Source organism: Drosophila guanche, unplaced genomic scaffold (genome assembly GCF_900245975.1).
Source record: "Drosophila guanche unplaced genomic scaffold, DGUA_6, whole genome shotgun sequence".
NCBI classification, from domain to species: domain Eukaryota; kingdom Metazoa; phylum Arthropoda; class Insecta; order Diptera; family Drosophilidae; genus Drosophila; species Drosophila guanche.
In genome coordinates, this window is record NW_022995865.1 from 16,037 (window position 1) to 18,427 (window position 2,391).

Consider the following 2,391-nt stretch of genomic DNA (forward strand, 5'->3'; position numbering starts at 1 on the left):
ATGAATACGATTTTAATTTTAAACAAAATAATAGGCATGCACTCGCGTATTAAGATAGTTAAGAAAAGCGGCAAGCTATTCAATAATTATAGAAGAATTATTTCGAAATAAAACCCGGTGTTTATTCAAAATATAAAGGAAAATACGGAGCGCAAAACAAAAACACGTCTGGTCACTACAAAAGAGAACGCACGATTATGAATGTTAGAATGCCGCGTGCTCCACGAATTGCGCCTAAATTTTCAAGTTGTGTTTTTTGCGAGCATTAAAAGTTAAAATTGCGTGAAGTAGTGCTCAAAATAGAGATTCACAAGATGTATGCCGCAGTTAAGCCACTGTCGAAGTACTTGCAATTCAAGTCGGTGCACATTTACGATGCTGTGTTCACCATCCATTCAAAGTGCTCGGTGGACCTGCTGCTGGCTTGCACTTTCCTGCTCTCCTCGAAGCAATACTTTGGCGATCCCATCCAGTGCATGCGCGACCACAACGACATGGATTTTATTCACGCCTATTGCTGGATGTACGGCGCCTATGTCAGCGACAACATAACGGAGACGCCGGCTCCATTTGGCCACTAGCGCTGCAAGCCGGGCGGATATGGTGGAACCGTGCCCTTGGCTCAGCGTCGATATCTACGCTACTATCAGTGGGTTGTGCTGGTGCTGTTGCTGCAATCGTTTGTCTTCTATTTGCCTGCATTTTTGTGGAAGATCTGGGGGAGGGCGGCCGCCTCAAGCATCTCTGCATGGACTTCCATCAGACAGCGGTCTGCAAAGAGCGTAGCAACGCGCACTTACGTGTGCTGGTCAAGTACTTTACGAGCGACTACAAGGAGACACATTGTCGCTACTTTGTAAGCTACGTTTTTTGCGAGATTCTGAACCTGGCGATCAGCATTGTAAACATGCTGCTGTTGGATGTGTTCATTGAGGGTTTCTGGAGTCATTATGTGGATGCTTTCCTTGCGGTCTACTCTGGCGACTGGCACATGTGGAGCAGCATCACCAAACGCGTCTTCCCCAAGTGCGCCAAATGCGAGGTGGTCAGATTCTGTCCCAGCGGATCGGACTCTTCTATGGACACCCTTTGTCTGTTGCCTCTGAACATTCTAAACGAGAAGATCTTTGCCTTCTTGTGGGTCTGGTTTATGACCATGACTTTTCTGGCTGGCCTCAAGCTCTTCTTCCGCTTGATCACCATTTGCCATCGCGGCGTACGCTTCCACATTATGCGCGCCAGAGCCCGTCTCATGCCAAAGTCGCATCTTCTGCGCGCTCTGAAAAACTGTAGCTTTGGCGACTGGTTTGTTCTGTTGCGTGTAGGCAATAACATAAGTCCCGAGATGTTCCGCAAGTTGCTGGAAGAGCTCTACGAGGTCCAGTCGCAGCGCAAGTGCCCGCCTGGTTTGATTTTGATTTACAATTCTGACATTTTCCCGAGCAAAAATGAAGTTGTTGTTCTTTTGTCGGGCAAGTACAAGTACTTAATTCATTCAAATTCATATAATCTACCCCTAATCGATATGTAAGGATTATCGAGTTTGCATTTAACTTTTTCATTCAAATATCAATTCAAGTTCCTTATTAACTAAGCGAAATGTTTGCTGAATTTACATACTTAATAATGTACAATGAATATATTTTTTCTAACTTTATAACCAATGAAAAAAAGCTTTACCCAGACGGTAGGCCACAACCACACACAGTTTGGATCAATTTTTTAGCAGTATCAATCAACTTTTCAGTTAATCAAAGTTTTTTGCAACCAGATCTAAGATACTTAAGTTATGTGAAAAAACAGACCGCAACCTCTAAAAAAACCTTAAACTAAAAATTAAATCTTTAATAAGTTACTTAACAAAGTTCTGCCATAGAAAATAAACCCGACTGTTCCCGAGTTTTTAAAGCCAATATTTCGACAATTAAAATCTCACAACAACCAACATTTTTGCATTTCAAAGCTTTACCCTGACGGTAGGCCAAAACCACACACAGTTTGGATCAATTTTTTAGCAGTATCAATCAACTTTTCAGATAATCAAAGTTTTTTGCAACCAGATCTAAGATAATTAAGTTATATGAAAAAATAAACCGCTACTTCTAAAAAAACCTTAAAATAAAAATGACACCTTTAATAAATTCATAAACAAATTTCTGCCATAGAAAATAAACCCTAATGTTCCCGAGTTCTTAAAGTCAATATTTCGACAATAAGAACCTCACAAAAAACAAACCGAAACCTCTGAAAAAAACATTAAACAAAAAAAGTACAAACTTTGAAAGCTCTTAAAAAAAAGTTCTGCAATAGAAAATAAACCCTAATGTTCCCGAGTTATTAAAGTCAATATTTCGACAATAAAAATCTCACAACAACCAACATTTTTGCATT

The 2,391-nt window shown here is 40.4% G+C and overlaps 1 protein-coding gene across 1 annotated transcript; it reads left to right on the top strand.

Annotated features, from left to right (window-relative positions):
• The first annotated feature begins 209 nt into the window (after positions 1–209).
• LOC117591618 (innexin inx4-like) lies at positions 210–1,531 on the top strand. Its single transcript, XM_034284930.1, is given in 2 exon segments — positions 210–719; positions 722–1,531. Coding segments are annotated over 2 exon segments (1,215 nt in total). The 5' UTR covers positions 210–314.
• Positions 1,532–2,391: the final 860 nt, after the last annotated feature.